The sequence below is a fragment of the Zalophus californianus genome, chromosome 13 (genome assembly GCF_009762305.2).
Source record: "Zalophus californianus isolate mZalCal1 chromosome 13, mZalCal1.pri.v2, whole genome shotgun sequence".
Lineage (NCBI taxonomy): Eukaryota > Metazoa > Chordata > Mammalia > Carnivora > Otariidae > Zalophus > Zalophus californianus.
The window spans coordinates 72,655,375-72,672,878 of NC_045607.1; the positions used below are offsets into that span (position 1 = coordinate 72,655,375).

General features: G+C 37.6%; 1 protein-coding gene and 1 long non-coding RNA gene across 3 annotated transcripts in view; one reads left to right on the plus strand and one right to left on the minus strand.

Moving 5' to 3' along the window:
- LOC113935073 overlaps window positions 1-17,504 on the minus strand; it is a 165,218-nt gene that overhangs the window by 72,526 nt on the left and 75,188 nt on the right. The gene's annotated exons all lie outside the window — the stretch shown is intronic.
- On the plus strand, window positions 13,494-13,910 carry LOC113935071 (60S ribosomal protein L23a-like). The gene has a single exon (XM_035723815.1). The coding sequence runs from the start codon at window positions 13,494-13,496 to the stop codon at window positions 13,908-13,910; it is 417 nt and encodes a 138-aa protein (XP_035579708.1).

Genomic DNA, 17,504 nt, shown 5'->3' on the forward strand with positions numbered 1-17,504 from the left:
ATTCTTGGAATGCTCGTAGGTTCTAACTGATGTTCTTCCACTGGATGGACTTAACAGGCCAAAATGCAATCAAGCTTGGGAGCTCCTAGCTCCAGTTACAACTTTGCAAATGAGGTAGACAGATTTCCAAATTACATCTTTGAACTGCCACTATATTCTCTGTAATACACCTCCTCCATCGCCCCAATTTTGAGATTCCAGTGACTACTCCATGTTCTTTGAGGTATTGTAATCTAAGATTTTCTAAGTCTCTGAAGAACAAGGAAAGGTATGCAGGAGTGAAAATATGTAAGGTGTTACATGCCATGGAAAGAAATAATAACTTTCCCTTCAGGAGGAACTATGTATGACAGGTTTCTAAGCAGGATCAAGATAAGACCAGATTTATTTTAGAAAGATAGTTCTGAAGATGCCAATTTCTTCCAAAAAAATTTATAAATTTAATACAATCAACATAAAAATTTCAACAAAGTTTTTTTTTGAAACTTGATTAAATGATGCTAAATTTTATTTGGAAAATAAAATGCAGGGGGGTGGGTAAAGTAAATCTCTGCCATACCAAAAAAAAAAAAAAGCAAATAAATAAAGAGCAAAGAGGGGAATTTGGCCTATCAAATATTAAAACCTATTAGAAAACTACTAGATTTAAAGCAACAGGGCATCTTTGCTAGAATTTGTAGCCAGACTGATGGAATAGAATAGAAAGCCCAGAAACAGACTTGAAGTTCTATAAGAATTTAGTGTATGACAAAGTGCTGGCATCTCAAATCACTGGAGAAAGGTTGGATTGAACTATAAATAATAATCGGAAAGCTGACCAACCATTTTAGGAGAAACAATGTTGAGACCATTGTTTCATACCTCATACCAAAAAATTTCCAATTGAAAACAATTATAAATCATGAAACCACAAAAACATTAAAAGAAATTACATGTGATCAGAAGTGGCATTTCAAGTAAATTTTTCCTAAGAAAGTGAAACAGAAAGAGATATAAGTAGATAAATATTAGAAAGATATGCAATATAATATCATTCATAAAAGCAAAATGATCTGAATGGCTCTCAAAAGGAAGTTATTTAAGTAAATTATAGTACGTCCATATAATGAAATAATACAAAGCCACCAAAAATGATGTAGATGTGTATTAACTCATTTAGAAAAATACTGAAAATCTATTTTTAAAAAAGACAGATCATCAAACAGAATTAGGTTATAATCTAATTTGTGAGTATGTGTGTATAGTCATAGAAGAAGGTCCAGAAGGATACACTCTGGGATTTTATTTGGTGATAGGATTTGGCTATTTAACAATAAGAAACTGTTTTTGTAGTGGAGATAAAACAGAAAAGAGCTTGCATTTTGTGGAAAAAAAAAGATTTGGTCTGGCAATAGTTTGAAATGGGGCTGGAGGTAAAGAAGATTAATGATAATTTAGGGAGTGGCTGCAAAAGTCCAGGTGATAGCCGATGAGAAACTGAAGAGATGCAAGGACAATAAAGCTGAGTCTGAGAAATACTTGGGTGGTAGAAGCAGCAGGGCTTGGTCATCAGCTGGGTTTTTGTCACTGGTTGCTGTTTAGGATGCTTTTAAGTTAAAAAAGTAAATTAACAGGTCATTAATTATAAAGGAGGATACCACTGTATGGTAGGGTAGGTGGGTAAGCCAATAGATCTGCCTTTAGACATAAATCTCAGGACATCATGGAGGAGCTGTCCAGCAGGCAACTAGAAAAAAGGGGCTGGAAATTGGGATATGGGGTTTATTAGTATAAAGGTAATCATGGTTTATCACCATAAAATCATGGTAATTCTCCAGGTAAAATAACCACTGGGTCCACAAAGTTTCTAGAGCTCTTATCTCACTAGACTACATTTTCCAAATTACATGAGATTTTATTTCCTGAAATCCTAATCATTCAAATCTCCTGTATCATTAGGACTCCCAGTCTATCATCATCTGGATTAAGTAACTACCAGACCCTCCTTTAAATCTTCCAGTGGCTTATCATTTCAGTTAGAATAAAATCCAAACTCTTGGCCAGGATCTACCATCCCTACATGATCTAGACTGATGCTCTCTCTGATTGCATTTCCCATCATTGTCCCATTATTCACTGTGATCTTGTCATTCTGGCCTTCTTTCTGATCCTTGAACACACTGAGTTCTTTCCCATTGTGGGCCTTAGCAAATACTCTTTCCTTCGCCACAAAGGTTCTTCCTTGGCTTGTCTCATGACTGGCTCCTTCTTATCTTTCAGGTTTAGTTCAAATGTCACCCCCTTCAAGAGGCATTCCTTAATCTCCATTTCTAAAAAACCACTCTCCTCTACATCCTGCCGCTCTATCACATCACCACATCACATTTCCTTCACAGAACTTACCTCTACTCAACATTAGTTTACTTGTTTACTATCGATCTTTCCTTCCAGACTGTAAGCTCCATAAGAGATTATGTCAATACAGCACCTATAATAGAGCCCAAGACACTAGGCTTTCAAATATTTGTGGAATCATATAATGTGGAATGAATGTGGAAGCATTTATATTAAGTAGCACTAGATTTGCCATCAGAAGACCTAAATGCAATATAAGCTTGGCTAAGTCACCCTCAATTTTCATGTATCTAAAATGTGGCCAGAAAGGTTTACCCTGCCTACTACGTATTAGGGTTTTCATGAGACTTCAGTTACCTATTCATTCATCAACAAATGTTACCCACGTACCTTCTATGTGTTAGGTACTGTGTTAGTTGCTATGCTCATGGCTACGAATAAGGAGTTCAGTCTGGTGGTTGAGACAGCCAAGTTTAGAGGCAGTTATGAACAGTAAAGCTATTGAAAAGACCAAGTACAGGGTGCCATAACAGCAAATAGGACAGGTACCAAATGCATCCTCAGGGAATCAGAGAAAGGTGAGTAGAAGTAGGTAGAAATCAATCTGGTAGGGGCACCCGGCTGGCTCAGTTGATAGAGCATGCGATTCTTGATCTAGAAATCGTTGAGTTCCAGCCCCCTGTTGGGTGTAGAGATAACTTAAAAATAAAATCTTGAGAGAAAAAAGAAAGAAAGAGAAAGAAAGAAAGAAAGAAAGAAAGAAAGAAAGAAAGAAAGAAAGAAAGAAAGAAAGAAAGAAAGAAAGAAAGAAAGAAAGAAAGAGAAAGAAAGAAAGAAAGAAAGAAAGAAAGAAAGAAAGAAAGAGAGAGAGAGAAAGAGAGAGAGAGAGAGAAAGAAAGAAAGAGAGAGAGGAAGGAAGGAAGGAAGGAAGGAAGGAAGGAAGGAAAACAAAAGAAAGAAAGAAGGAAAAAAGAAAGAAAGAAGGAAAAAAGAAAGAAATCTGTCAAGGAGAAGGCTGGGCAAGTGGGTGGGAAGAGAAAGGGAAAATAGTCCAGACAGAGGGAACAATGTCTGCAAAGGCCCAAAGACAAACAAGGACAAGGCATACTGATGAACTGCATGTCAGTCAGTATGGTGGAGACTAGGAAGGGAGAGTGGCAGCAAATTCAAAACTAGAGCTTTAAAAAGAATCAGGTCAGGATGGGCCTCTGCACCAGTGTGGACAGTCTGGAGAACTTTGGCAGGAAACAAAGGAGGCAGGGGTGAAGGGGGAGGCTGATTAGGGCATGCCACAGATGAGTCTAGAAATAGGAAGAAGCCCAATTAGGGTTTTGGATGCCATGTTAAGGAGTTGGACTCTATACTTAGGGTGATGGGGAGTTACCACAGAGCTTTAGGCTGGGTAGTGACCCTTCCAGCATGGAGAAAAATTGGAAGGAGACAAAATAACAAACTCACACGTGTTCATTACATCAAGAGGGAAGTTATGGGTGGCTTGAATTAAAAGGATGATGGTGATGCAAATAGACAAGTTCAAGAGATACTTAACAGAGAGATCCGATGTGACTGTCAAACCATGTTTCTGGCGGGGGTGGGGGGGCATCAGCATATTGAGGGATCCTACTGATAAATCTTTAATAATAGCAGTCTTTTCATAACTCATTGAAAAGGTAATAATTAATGGATAGGATTTCCTTAATAGTAAGCTCTTCTATAATTTTTTCTTTAATTTTGGATTTTGTTTTTGTTTATTTATAACTACCTGGCTCAAGAGAGAATTCATACTTAGTGATTGTTTGAGATTGGGGTCTCTAGGAAGCCAACTCTAAGAGTTTAGTGGGCAGGATGTTTATCAAGGAGTATCCTTGGGATCAATACCTGTGGAAGGGACGTGGAAACCGAAATCAAGTGCAATATGAGCCTAATGACAACCTGGGACAGCTCAGCCAGGAGCTAAAATGGCCTGCCAGAGCTGCCCCATGCTGGAAGGAAATGACCAGGCCGTTGAACCCATCTCGATCAGTTGCTGGGAATGGGCCACCACGAGAAGGATGTAACCTTGGGCAAGGTAGTTTCCTGCAGGTGAGGTAACTCCTTAAGGCTCTAATAACTGAAGTCTATCTGCAGACTGCATTCCCAATAGCTAGGTCAATAAATTCTTCACTGAAGAGGGATCTGAGCTGGTGTACCTCCATGTCACAAAGCGATTGCAAGTCTGTTGACCCTGGGGAGACACCCTGACAGGCAGGAACTATGTCAACCTAAGAAAATTGGGGAGCTTCTTCCCTTCCAACTTTTCTTTAACACACATTGAATGAGCACATTTTTGTGTGTGTCAGGCACAGTGTCAGATGTGGGGTCAACATATATATATTATATATTAAAATTAAAATATAATGGGGAAATGTTTTTTAAAGAGGATACAAAAAACAATAAAATAAAATAACAATAAAAAGGAAAGATACTAGGGCACCTGAGTGGCTCAGTTGGTTAAGCGACTGCCTTTGGCTCAGGTCATGATCCTGGAGTCCCGGGATCAAGTCCCGCATCGGACTCCCTGCTCAGCAGGGAGTCTGCTTCTCCCTCGGACCCTCCCCCCTCTCATGCTCTCTATCTCATTCTCTCTCTCAAATAAATAAATAAAATCTTAAAAAAAATTTTTTTAAAAATTAAAAAAAAAAAAAGGAAAGATACTGTACAATTAAACAAAGTATTTTCCCATAGAGATACTGGAACTGAAAGGAAGAGAAGAGGGTGAGTAGCCGAGAGGAGTGTCCTTCCACAGCGCCCAGGGAAAGCCCCTCCAAAGGCCACCCACATTCCTTGGCTCATGGCCCCTTCATCTTCAAAGTCTCCAGTGTGGCACTTTCTCTCTCCTCTGACCTCTGCTACCATCCTTATATCTTCTGACTCTGACTCTACTCCTCCTGACCCTTTAATATAAAGACCCTGGAATCAGGTCCATTTAGATAATCCAGGATAATCTCCCCATTGCAAAATCCTTAACCTAATTACATCTGCAAAGTCCCTTTTGCTATGTAATGTAACACATTCACAGGTTCTGGGGATTAGAGTGGAGACAGCCTTGGGGGGTCAGTATTCAGTCTACCATACTCAATTTCCTCATTTAAACTGGGTATAAGACTGCCTCACACGGTTGTTGAGAAAATTAAATTCATAGCATGTGCTCAGAGCTCTGAGCTCTGCCTGGCACAAAGAAAACCCTCAACAAATGTTGCTATATGTGGACCTCCTTCGCTATACCCTCCCCTTCATCCCTAGTGTTTCTGCCTTGGTTTGGGCCCTAATCATTCGACTCTTTCCATATCATCTGTTGTCTTCAGTTTTGCCTTCTTATACATGAGTCTCTAAACCCCACCCTTCCCACCCTCCATACCACCACAAGAGCGGAACCACAATGATAACGTTTCATGAATTCATTCACTTAATAAATATGTATTAGATGTCTACTGTAAGCCACACACCCGCAATCACTATCTACGTGGCTAATTCCTGGGCCAGCTGGACATCTTCAGCCAGGTATTGAGTCTTGTTTATCTCTTTACCCCAGCATTATACTGTTCCTGGACTATAGTAGGTGCTCAACAATGCCTACTGAATGAATTGATGGATGAATCTAGTTATAACATTCTATAGTTCTATGATTCTATAAGGGTAGGAGCTGTATTAAATTCTCATCAGAGGAACTTATTCTGATTACTTTTAAAGCAGTTACGGTACTGTAAAAATTTATGACTATAGCTCAGTTGCATCCCCGGGAGGCGTTTCTGTGCCTCCACACCTCCAAAGGCCTCCTGAGCCAGAGCTGTAAAGAGCCACTGGTACAGAGGGAGCATCTGGGTAAACTGTCCAAGAGTCAGGCTTCAGAGCCAGGCATCTCTTTGCAACATTTAGAAAGCAGAACCAAGTGACCCTGTGATGTGTCTGCCATTTTGGTTAAGATATATTTTTTTCTCTTCCAATGTAATCTCATTTCCTCTCCTCCACAGCCAAAAAAAAAAGCAAGATACTGAGAAGGGCCCTTCTCTGTGCTCCCCATTCAAGAGTGCCTGCCAAACCAATTAATACCTCCTGAATGTTATCTCCCTGCTATGTTAATGTTATGTTAATAAATGCAATTAAGATAACATTCAGGAGGTGTTAATTGGTTTGGCAGATGTACATGAATAAGAAGCACAGATATTTTGCTTTCCCTATTTATGGAGGCAGGAAGTGACACAAAGTTGGACAAAAGGAAACTTAATTTGCCTCCAGTCTCTTTTGATACTACTTAGGCCTTTTCTGTTAGGTAATATATGGGATTCTTAAAAATGCTAATTTAGATGGTATTACAAAGATGAAGTGATTGTCAAATGTTGCAAAAACACTGAAATTATCTTTTGCCATAGGAATTAACTACATGGTGTTTACTCCCTTTAAAATGTTACATATGCCATATATACTATACACATGCACACACTTTCAAATGCACCCATAGCATATATGCAAATAAGCTCTCGTGCTAATTTATGAGGCAGATTGTTCTAGAAGACTAATTTCTAGCCTATTCTTGATGTAATTATTTAGTATATTCCAGTGATTTTAGAGCTAATGTTCTTTTATTCTAACTTACAGTAAGATGGTAGCTTTTACTTTTTGTTTAGAAAGTACATATATATTATATATCTTTATTATATAAATTACATATACTATAATTACATATATATTATAAATTATATGTGTGATATATATATATACACACAGTGTATTTTACCTTGCAAAACAAAGGTTTTCTCTGAAATTTATATTTATACAAATATATATTTGTATAGATTTGAAGCAAAGAGACGTTACATTGTATTGCCATCAAGGTCACTGTGTTTGTTTCTGGAACTTCGCATTTGCCAGCACATCACAAGGCCTTTGGCAGGCTTAGTCCTCTCAGGGCCTTGTGAGGACACACCCCTGATAAGAACCCTGCTAAGAGAGGATGTCAGAGCACAGATCCACTGAAGTTCCTTCTAATCCTGGAGGGCAAATCATCAGCGTCTACACTGTGAACCAAATGAGAACTAAATGGAAATGCTAGTCTTCAACCTGGACTTCTAACACATTGGAAACACTTGACCTCCATTCTAAGACATGGTTTTCTGTAAAATGCACCAGCTCTCTTTAATAAGGGTTTTCCAGGGAGGAAAAAGGAGAAGTGGAGGAAAAAGAGGAAGAAGAGAAGGAGAGAGACCCCATGAAATTTTATATTTATTGTAAAACTGAAGTCCCATTCCAGAAATGCTAAAATGTGCTTCTCGAATAAAGAATACTATATATTATCTAGGAAAAAAAAGGTAACAGAGTAGGTAGCTAAAATATAACCACTGCTTTGTCTCAAGTGGATTGTTCTGAGCCAGTATCTGTTGCACAATTCTGGAGAATTCACCAATGCTTGAGAAATACATTCGTATGTTCTTTGCTAAACGCCGATCTGCAGGCCTTAACATCCCTTTGTCCCATTTCTCAGTGTAAGTTCCCTGGATGTTACATTTAGAATAATGGGACTATTCCTAGCTCTCAATCTGTGAGTGTGAGTAATTTCTTAAACGATAAACGGTTTTCGTCGCTCTTCAGTGACAATGGCTGTTAACTGAAGTTTGTTAAGAAATATTCTTCTAATCTGTGTGCGTGCATGTGCAAATGTGTTTGCAATGTTTTCCAGTGAGATAGAAGCACTGTGGCTCAAATTTTTTAGGTTTTACAATCCTGGCTCCCCTCCAGGCTAAGGAGGTAGAGGAACACTCCCAAAGGCAGCGATGCTGACTCAGTGTTTTAGGGCAGTCCCCTACAGCTCTTGGCTTTGATTGACTCTGGGGTGGCAATGAAGCTTTGACACAGATTCCATTGAGAAACCATTTCCAGATGATTCTGCTGCACCCTTGAGGGGAGTATTGCTCTGGGCACCTCCTGCCCCACTGCCTCAAGACACATGAAGGCTGCCTGAAGATGGGATCATGCAATAAACCCCTCTAAAGCAGTATACTCTGGTTCAGGGGTTGGCAAATATTTGCAGTTAAAAAAAAAAAAGGTTATACTCACTTTTTAATTATTCTTAAGTAAAACACTGCATTTACAATCTGTGGCATAGATAGCAAATAGATTATATGTGAGTGGAATGAGTGGAAGAAGCTGAATTGTGTGTCCTGCTCCCCCCCCAACCCAAATTCATATGTTGAAACCCCCAGTGCTTCAAAATGTGATTGTTTTTGGAGCAAGGGTCTTTAAAGAGGTGATTAACTAAAATGAGGCCTTTTAGAGTGGGCCCTAATCCAATCTGATTGGTGTCCTAGGAGGAAAACACACAAAACAGACACCAGGGAAGTGCACACACAGAGGAAAGAAAGACAATGGGAGGACACAGAAGGAAGGTGGCCATATATAGGCAAGCCAAGAGAGGTCTCAAAAGAGACTAAACCTGCTGATCCCTTGGTCTTGGACGGCCAGGATTCAGAACTTTGAAAACTAAATTTCTGTTGCTTATACCACACAGCCAGTGGTACTGTGTTATGGCGGCCCTAGCAAACCAATACACCGTTGGCTGCCCAAAGCAACTATGTGAAGAAGAATTCGGGCAGGGCACGCACGAGTATGGGAGGGATCGCAGGGGAACACGTGCACGATATTAAGTCATCCTTACTCCATGGGATGGAATGGAGAAGATCTGAATATCTACATATTCACCTGCATCCAAGATCAAACCCCAAAGTACTTAAGTAGAAAAATCCTGGTCTTATTCAAAGTTATTTCTACCTTCCACCTACAGTTAGAAATAGATGGAATGTATGTATCTTTGTCAGTTTCCTTAACTTCCACAAAAGAATGTCCATCTCATTCCCAACCTTGCTAATTAGTAACCAGGGCACTGCACTGAGCAGAATCAACAACCCAGAACAGATGCTTTTCTGGTCAGAAAGGAAGTCTAAAACTTAATTGAGGTTCAATATTAGTAGGAAACCTATAAATATTTTTTATGATTAAGTGAATCTCATTTGATGATTTTCTAATGTATTTTTATTTTTTGAGAACATCCATTTTTAGTTTCATTTCTCCCTCCAAAGGACTTTGGAAAACCAACATTTCTTCCCTAAATAATTGAGACCAAAAGCCATAAGTCATCTATTTATGAAAGCCAGGCTTCTGCAAGATTTCAGTTGAGAGTGCTTGATTTTTTTTTCTCATTGATCTTCTAATACTTGTGCTCTAACTCTTGGGTCTTTTAAGAAATTTAACATATACTTTTGGTTCTAACTAAATCTTCACCTCAAAATTGGATAACTGGGTTTTGGGGTTTTTAAGTTTCTTTGTTTGCTCTAGTTTAATGGCCCATAACAAATAAGAGCATTAATTTGGAAAATGTCCCCATGGGGTGCATTGTTCTCAGAGTGGCTCAATGTTTTAGAGAGACCGTTGTGTGGAAACACAACTAGACACTGACTGCCTGATGAACCCAGCCTCCCTTACTAGTGAACAAGTAGGAGGGTAAGGGGATGTGATTAAGCAAAGTTAGGACTTCAGAAAAGCTTCTATTCCATTTAGTATAGACCTGGCCAAGGAAACGAGCCCCGTTATCACCAACACAAGCAAACTCAATTTGGGCAATTCAGGGGAGTCCATTACTATGCACTAAATGTTTGTGTCCCCCCCCGCCATTCATATGTTGAAATCCTAAGCCTTAATGTGATGGTATTGGAGATGGGGCCTTTAGGAGATAATTCAGTCAGGAGGGTGGAGCTCTTAAGATAGGATTAGTGCCCTGAGAGACACAAGAGAGCTTGCTTTCTTACTCTCTCTCTGCCAGGTGAGGATACTGAATCTGCTGGTACTGACCTTGGACTTTCCAGCCTCTAGGACTGTGGGAAATAAATTTCTGTTGTTTAAGCCACCCAGTCTATGGTATCGGGTTATAGCAGACCACAACAGATGAAGACACTCATCAAGTTAAGCCGCTTTACCCCTTTCACACATGTAAGTCCTAACAACCACTCTAACTGTGCAGTACATTTTCTAGCCCATACGCTTAATGATCCCCTGCTATTTAACCCAACAGCACACACTCCATTACCTATCTACAGACTTTTCTAAAATAATTGAAGTACCATTGGGATAGGAGCACAGAAGTTAGATTCTCTCTTCTCAACTTAGTGTGTCTGTGTGATTTCTAACCTGAAACTGTACTGTTACTTTTTAAATTTTTATTTTTAATCCACATACAATAAAATCCAACCTTTTGATGTGAAATTCAAAGAGTTTTGACAAATGCAGTCATTTAACCACCACCCTTATCAAGACACAAAACAGTTTCCATCACTCCCCTACCCCCTGTTTTTAGTCAAACATTCCACCACTGACCACAGAAAACCACAGATTTGTTCTTCATCCCTGGAGGTTCAGCATATCCAGAATGACATGTACATAGAATCACATAGTATGTAACTTCGAAAACTTGGTTTCTTTCACTCAGCAGAATGGTTTTGACACTCATTCAAGTTGCTGGATATATGAAATCGTTTATTTTTTTTATTGTTAAGCAGTATTCCATTGCATGGATATACCACAGTGATTAATCTATTCACTCATTAAAGGACATTTGGGTTGTTTCACATTTTGGCAATTTTGAATAAAAGCTGCTATAAGCGTTTTTGTACAAGTATTTGTGTGAATGTAAGTCTTCCGTTCTTCAGAATAAATACTCAGGAATGGGATCAGTGCATCATATGGTAAGTATATGTTTAATTTGATAAGCAACTTCCAAACTGTTTTTCAGAGTGGCTGTACCATTTTGCATTCTCACAGCAATGTATGGGGAGAGTCCTAGCTATTCTGCAACCTCATCAAGACTTGGTATTGCCAGTTGTTTGTTCATTTTTAATTTTAGTAATTATAGTAGGTGTGTAGTTTACCTTGTGATTTTTATTTGTCTTTCTCTAATGACTAATACCTAATAATGCTGAGAATCCATGCACTTTTTGCCATCTATATGTCTCCTTTGATGAAGTGTCCACTGAAATTTTTTGCCTTCTAAAAAATTGGGTTGTATTCTTATTGTTGATTTTGGAAAGTTCTTTATATATTCTAAGTGCAGGGTCTTTGCTAAATGTATGATTTGCAAATTTTTCCCTCAACCTGTGACTTGTGTTTTCATTGTCTTAACAGCAACTTTGACAATCCAAAAAGTCTCTAAGTATGATAAAGTCTAATTTGTCAATTTTTCTCCTATAAATCTTGCTTTTAGTGTCATATTTAAGAATTCTCCACCTAATACAAGCCCACAAAGATTTTTTTCCTAGGCTTTCTTCAAAAGTTTTATAGATTTATGATTTGCATTTACTTCTATTACCCATTTTCAGTTAGTTTTGTATAAAATGTGAAGTATAGGTCAAGGTTCATTTTTGGTTTTTTGTACATGGATGTCCAGTTGTTCAAGCACAATTTTTTTGAAGAGACTATCTTTTCTCCATGGAATTGCCTTTGTATCTTTTTCAAAAATTAACCCACCATAATTTTGTGAGTCTATTTCTCAAGTCTCTATTCCATTCCATTGAACTGTGTGTCTATATTTTCATCAGTATCTCATTTCCTTGATGACTTGCCTTACAGTAAGTCTTCATGTTGTAGTATGAGTCTTCCAGCTTCGTTCATTTTCAGAATTGAAATGGGATATTTACTTTGCCTTTCCACATAAATCTTAAACTCAGTTTGCCAATACAGACAGACACAACGACTGGGATTTCTATTGGAATTGCATTAGATATATAGATCAAACTGGAAAGAATTGACATCTTAACTATAGTGAATCATCCATTCCATGGGCATGGTCTTCTTTTTATTAATTTCATCAGTGTTTGATAATTTTAAGCATACAGATCATGGTAAATTTATACCTAAGTATTGATTTATTTATTGAGTTACCATAAATGGTACTAATTTTCAATTTTGGTTTCCAATTGTTTATTGTTATTATATAGGAATACAATTGCTTTTTGTATTTTAATCTTATAGCTTGAGATTTACCAAACTCACTTTTAAGTTCTAGGAACATTTCTGTGAATTCTTTAAGGTCTTCTACTTAGGCAATAATGTCATCTGGAAAGTTTTATTTTCCAATCTGAATGCCTTTTTTTCTTTTTCTTGCCTTACTACACTGGTTAGGATTTCCATTATGTACATTGAATAGGAGTGGTAGAGCAGACATCCTCGCTTTGTTCCTAGTCTTAGGGGAAAATACTGTCTTTCATCATTAAGTATGATGTTAACTACAGGTGTTTATAGATATCCTTAATCATGTAAAAGAAGTTCCTTTTTATTCCTAGAGTGCTGAGAATTTTATCATGAATCAATGCTGAGTTTTATCAAAAATTTTTCTACAATGATTGAAATGATTAAGTGGTTTTTCTTCTTTTGTCTGTTAATGTAGTAAATTACAGTGATACTGAATCTTAAAACAACCTTGCATTACCAAGATAAATCCTATTTGGGGTGCCTGGGTGGCTCAGTTGGTTAAGCATCAGCCTTTGGCTCAGGTCATGATCCCAGTGTCCTGGGACCGAGTCCCACATCGGGCTCCTTGCTCATCGGGGAGCCTGCTTCTCCCTCTGCCTCTCTCTCTCTCTCATGAAAAATAAGATCTTTAAATAAATAAATAAATAAATAATAACTAGATTTTAATTTCATTAATTTTCTCTAATGTTTGTTTTCAGTTTCATTGATTTCTGTTCTTATCGTTACAATTTTTTCTCCGATAGCTTTGAGTTTAGTTTATTTTTTTTAGTTTCTCAAAATGAAAGACTACGTATTCGAGACCTTTCTTTTTTTCTAATGTAAACATTTTAGTGCTATAAATTTTCCTCTGTGCATTGTTTTAACTGAATCCCATAGACTTTAATATGTTGTATTATTTTCATTCAGCTCAAAATATTTTATAATTTCTTAGGAAGTTTCTTTGACCTATGAATTATTTAGAATTATGTTTTTAAGTTCTAAATATTTGGGAGTTTTCCAGATATCCTTCTGCTACTATAGCTTAATTCTGTTGTGATCAAAAAACATACTTTGGGGGACTCTGCTCTATAAGCCCTTGGAAACGAGCCTTGGAAATCCCTTTTACGAAGATGGCGCCAAAGGCTAAGAAGGAAGCCCCTGCCCCTCCCAAAGTTGAAGCCAAAGCAAAGGCTTTGAAGGCCAAGAAAGCGGTGCTGAAAGGCGTCCACAGTCACAAAAAAAAGAAAATCCGCACGTCACCTACGTTCCAACGACCCAAGACACTGCGTCTGCGGAGGCAGCCCAAATTTCCTCGAAAGAGCGCCCCCAGGAGAAACAAGCTTGATCACTATGCCATCATCAAGTTCCCCCTGACCACTGAGTCAGCCATGAAAAAAATAGAAGACAACAACACACTTGTGTTCATTGTGGATGTCAAGGCCAATAAGCACCAGATCAAACAGGCTGTGAAGAAGCTCTACGACATTGACATGGCCAAGGTCAACACCTTGATTAGGCCTGATGGAGAGAAGGCGGCATATGTTTGACTGGCTCCTATGATGCTTTGGATGTTGCCAACAAAATTGGAATCATCTAAACTGAGTCCAGCTGGCTAAATCTAAATTAAATTTTTTTCACCAAAAAAAACAAAAACAAAAACAAAAACATACTTTGTATGACTTCAATTCTTTTAGGTTTGTTAAGATTTGTTTTGTGGCCCAAAATTGGTATATCTTGGTGAATGTTCCATGTGATGATGAAAATAACGTGTATTCTGCTGTCATTGTGTGAACATTCCTATACATGTCAAATAGGTGTTGGTATTATTCAGATCTTCTATATACTTGCTGGTTTTCTGTCTACTTGTTCTGTTAATTATTTAGAGAGGGGTTTCAAGGTCTCTAAGTATAATGGATTTGAATATTCTTCCACTTAATCTTATCAGTTTTTATCATGTATTTTGAAGTTGTTTTTAGGTGCATAAACATTTAGGACCATCATATCTTCTTGATGAATTGATGCTTTTTATCAGTATGTAACGTCCTTGGTATTTTCCCTTGTTCTGAAATCTATGTCTGATATTAATAAAGCCACTACCACTATCTTTTTATTCGTATTTCTATTGTATATCTGTTTGCATCACTTTGTTTTTAACCTGTCTATATTATTATATTTAAAGTGAATTTCTTGCAGATATCCTATAGTTGGGTTTTGTACTTTTTTAACTCTGTCTTTAATTAATGTGTTTAGAGTATTTACATTTAAGGAAATTATTAATTTATTTAGATTTAGTTTTGCCATTTATTTGTTTTATGTTGGTCCCCTCTGTGTTGATTTTCTTGTCTTCCCTTTTCTGCCTTTTATTGGATTTAAAAAATATATATTTTAGTATTTTATTTATTTGCATAAATATTTTAGAGTTTGTTCTAGGGATTACAATTATATACCCTACTTTTTTCAGTTTACTTAGAATTCACATGTTACCCTTCAAGTGAAATGCAGAAATCTTACAACCATATAGTACATACAGTCATAAGTACTACATCTACTTACACTGAAAATCCCATTAGACAATGTTAAAATTTTTGCCTTTGATAGTCATCAATATCTTAAGATTTTAAGAGGGGGAAAAATATTCTCCTTATCCAGATATTTACCATGTGCATTGCCCTTTCTGTCATAGTTTTCTGCATCTCAGTGACCATTCATTTGTGCTCAGGCCCAAACCTTTGGTATCAATTTTTATTCTTCTCTTGCCCTCACACTCCATATGTAGTTCATCAGCAAGCTAGCTCTACCTGAAAAATATATCTTGTATGTGTCCTTAAATCTCTCCTGTCTGAAACAAGTATTCTGTAACTGTAAAAATTAAACTTTAAAATGTTTTTTTAATGAAGACAAAAATTTTACCTCCCAGCATTTTAATAAAAAGCAAATTTCTTTTAAAAAATCCTCTATTTAAAGTTATGTAGAGAAGAAAAATGTTATTTTCAAAGTCTTTTGACTAGTCAAGTTTAGTGTAATGAAAGAAAAAGTTCTAATCCATATCCAGCACTGGAGCCATCCTATTTCCATTTTATAGTCAATTGGATAAATTTTCTTTCATTTTGCCTCTCAGAATTTTGTCCTTTTGAAGCAGGCAAACAACTCAGCCTTGGCAATATTGTTTCTCATTTAACAATCTATTTCAGTCTTATCCTTGGCAGTTAACAATGACCTCGTGCTGCTGACACATTTTTAGTGTGTGCGTGGCTGTGTATGAAATGTTGTTATTTTCCTACGTTGCTCTCCCCTTTGATCATCAACCTTGTCTTGTCTCCTACTCTCTCTTGGAGCTCTAATTGTTTTTACTCCTTTGAAACCTTCTGAGGAAAGGAAGTCCTAAAAGAATAGTCTCCCCTTTCCAAGGCTGCCAGCTTAGAAATTTTCTAGTTTCTTTCTTCCTGAATATTTTTGGTTTTGTTAAGGCGTATTTTTCCTTTCCATCTAGCCTAGATTAATCAAGACCTATCTCCACCCAGTCTTCTTCCATCAGTAACATCTCAACACCCTCAGATGTCACAGTGGAAGAGTATGAAGTTTTAAATAAGAACACTTGATATAAGTCATAATCCTATCACTTCCCGGCTAGAGACCTTGGGTAAATCACTGAGCGACTCTGGGACTGAGTCTCTTCATCTGTAAAATGGGGGTGATCATGATATCTAAATTTTGAGGGCTGTTTTAAAGGATTAAATAAATATATATGAATGTTCTTGAGAAGTGTGATGCAGTGATATTGATTTTTGTTCAGTTTAATAAACCTCTGTTAGTAACGGACAGGGGTAGTAAACTCAAAGGACTATAAGTAATATAAATACATGCAGCAGGCAGGATTCCATGCATTAGGGAGCAGGGAGGTGTGTGTCTAAAGAATTAGAGATCGCAAGCCTGTCTGAGGAGGGCAAATACTGCTCAGCTCCTCCCAGTGACTTATCAGGTAGGGGATGCCTAACCATCCCACTGCCAATTTGAAGCAACTCTGAAAAGTCGTTCTAGCTCCAGAGTTCTTTATGGTGCCAGATGAGACAAGTGGGTTTGCATCAAGGCTTAACTTCTCCCTTGGCCCACTCCTGCTTCCTTCCCCTTTCCAAAGGTGTTTCCACAAGGGTGCTTCTAAATAAAGATCTTGTACACTAAACTCCATCTCAGAATCTGCTTCCTGGGGAATCCAACCTGCAACACCATTCTTGAACCCATGGAAAAATCTGTATGCTAAGCTAGGTAGACAGATGATTTCAATACCATGTGATAAGTGCTAGAATATATACATAAACAAAAGCTATGCAATGAAGGAGGGGGTATCTAAATCAACCAAGGGGACTCAAGTCTTCCCAGGGCAGGCAATGTTCAGGTGACTTTTGATAGCTAATGAGGCTGTAACCAGATAAGGAAGGGAACAGGTATTCTAGGCAGAGAAAGAAACACTAAAAACAAACAATAGAAAGATATCCAAGGAATAGAGACCCTACATATGCATGGAGAACCACTAGCAGCATGGTACTAATAGAACTTAAAAGACCTAATAGAACTTAAAGAGAACTAATAAAACTTAAAATGTAAATTGGGGATTGGCATGAGATAAAGTGGGAGAGAAAAGTTACAATTTAAGAGCTTGGCCTTGATCCAGTGGATATGGAGATTCATTTCCCCTCCTAACTCCGAACACTTGTTCTCTCTTTCCTCCCACAAGCTTTAAAGTTGGTCCTTCATGGAGCCTATTTTCATTCAATAGGCATGACTTGAGAAATCTCATCTCCTACTGTAATTTAAAATCTAGATATGAATATCTAACTCAATATCTCCACTTGAATGGCCCATAAGAACCATAAAATTCAGTGTGTCCAAAACTGAGTTCATTACCTGACCTTCCTGTACCTCATCTTTCTGAATTATCTACTTTGGTGAATACTAGCAACTGCCCATTCAGTTGCCCAAGCCACAGTCCCATGTATCAGTCTTGATTCCTTTTTCTTTTTTACTCTTCAAGTTCAATCCTTCAATGGATCCTATAAATGATCCTATTTATTATATTTTGGATCATTACATATTTACTGCTACTTCCTGAGGTCAGTGAAAGCTTTTAATAACTGATTAATCTG

What these genes read in the sequence shown, in the direction of transcription:
- LOC113935071 (XM_035723815.1), top strand. Translation starts at nt 13,494, where the DNA reads ATGGCGCCAAAGGCTAAGAAGGAAGCCCCTGCCCCTCCCAAAGTTGAA.